General features: G+C 46.4%; 1 protein-coding gene across 4 annotated transcripts in view; it reads right to left on the bottom strand.

Annotated features, from left to right (window-relative positions):
* Positions 1-1279, bottom strand: part of LOC107100921 (5'-AMP-activated protein kinase subunit gamma-2-like) — an 11484-nt gene that overhangs the window by 6013 nt on the left and 4192 nt on the right. The window contains exon 1 of one of the 4 annotated variants that reach the window (XM_015399603.1): positions 802-1050. The exons of 2 other annotated variants lie outside the window; for them this stretch is intronic. Coding sequence is in view for 1 of the 2 variants with exons in the window: in XM_015399601.1 (XP_015255087.1) it covers positions 802-819 (18 nt within the window). In the remaining variant the exon portion in view is untranslated. Of the gene's footprint in view, positions 1-801; positions 1051-1279 lie in introns of those variants that run through there. One more of the 4 variants, XM_015399601.1, reaches the window with a different exon arrangement.

The following is a 1279-nucleotide window of genomic DNA, read 5'->3' as shown; positions in this document are numbered from 1 at the left end:
ATACAAAATGACAATAAGAGTTGTCTATATTGTCTTGCTGATAAATCCAGAATAGAATTTAAAATCCTCCTTCTCACATATAAAGCCTTAAATGGCCAAGCTCCATCTGATATCAGAGATCTGATTGTTCCTGATGTTCCTAACAGAGCACTTCGCTCTCAATCTGCAGGTTTACTAGTGGTTCCTAGAACTTCTGCAAACCAAACCAAAACACCGCATATAGATTAATGCTCTGAACTTCCACATCAAACCGTTTTATGCTCCATGTTTTTTCTCCCACACTGTTTACATTTGATCACTGCTGAACTTTATGGATGGAAATGTCAGGATCACTGTAAAAAAAAAAAAACACAAGTCATTTTTTATACAGTCTGTGTTCACAGAATGAGTCTGTGCTGCCATAAGATAGACTGGTGACCTGTCCAGGGTGGACCCCACCTCAGACCCACTGGCACCAGTTAAACACCCACTATGGGACCAGTTCATCAGACCAGTCAAACAGACCAGTTCATCAGACCAGTCAGTCAGACCAGTCAGTCAGCCAGCAGCTCTCTCTCCCTCTGCAGCAGCAGCAGCATCCAGGTGTTGTGCATCAAATGGTGCCCTGGTCATGAGGAGGATGCTGTTATTTTCAACCGGTCATCAAACAGCAGCCGATGGTTCCAGTTCCGGATCCGCTCTTACGTCACGCAGTCTGACTGAGCGGCACCAGCGCATTAGCCTTTGATGACGGCCGTTCTGATAGAATCTCAGGTTTTTCAGGGGAAATCTGGAACAAGCTCCGCCGATGGAAACACTCACCGAACGGGCTCCGATCATGAGCCGCTCCGAGCTGCTGCCCGCCGGCAGAGACCTCCGAGTTCTGGTCGGAGATGGACCGGGTCTTTACGGTTCCATCTTTACCCTCAACCCGAACCGAACCCCGGCTGAAAAACTCCGCCTATCCTCGGTAATGTTCGGCTAGTTTCGGCAAAGCTTGGCGGAAAGCGGATTCTGGTCAGACTTTCAATATAAAAGCATGATCCACACTAACGGAACCCAATCAGAACATCAGTGTTTCCGGTCAGACTTTCAATATAAAAGCATGATCCACGCTGACTGAACCCATTCAGAACATCAGTGTTTCCGGTCAGACTTTCAATATAAAAGCATGATCCACGCTGACTGAACCCATTCAGAACATCAGTGTTTCCGGTCAGACTTTCAATATAAAAGCATGATCCACGCTGACTGAACCCATTCAGAACATCAGTGTTTCCGGTCAGACTTTCAATATAAA

This window comes from Cyprinodon variegatus, unplaced genomic scaffold (assembly GCF_000732505.1).
Source record: "Cyprinodon variegatus isolate N-32 unplaced genomic scaffold, C_variegatus-1.0 Scaffold1029, whole genome shotgun sequence".
Taxonomy (NCBI): Eukaryota; Metazoa; Chordata; class Actinopteri; order Cyprinodontiformes; family Cyprinodontidae; genus Cyprinodon; species Cyprinodon variegatus.
This window is presented reverse-complemented; position numbering and strand designations above follow the sequence as displayed.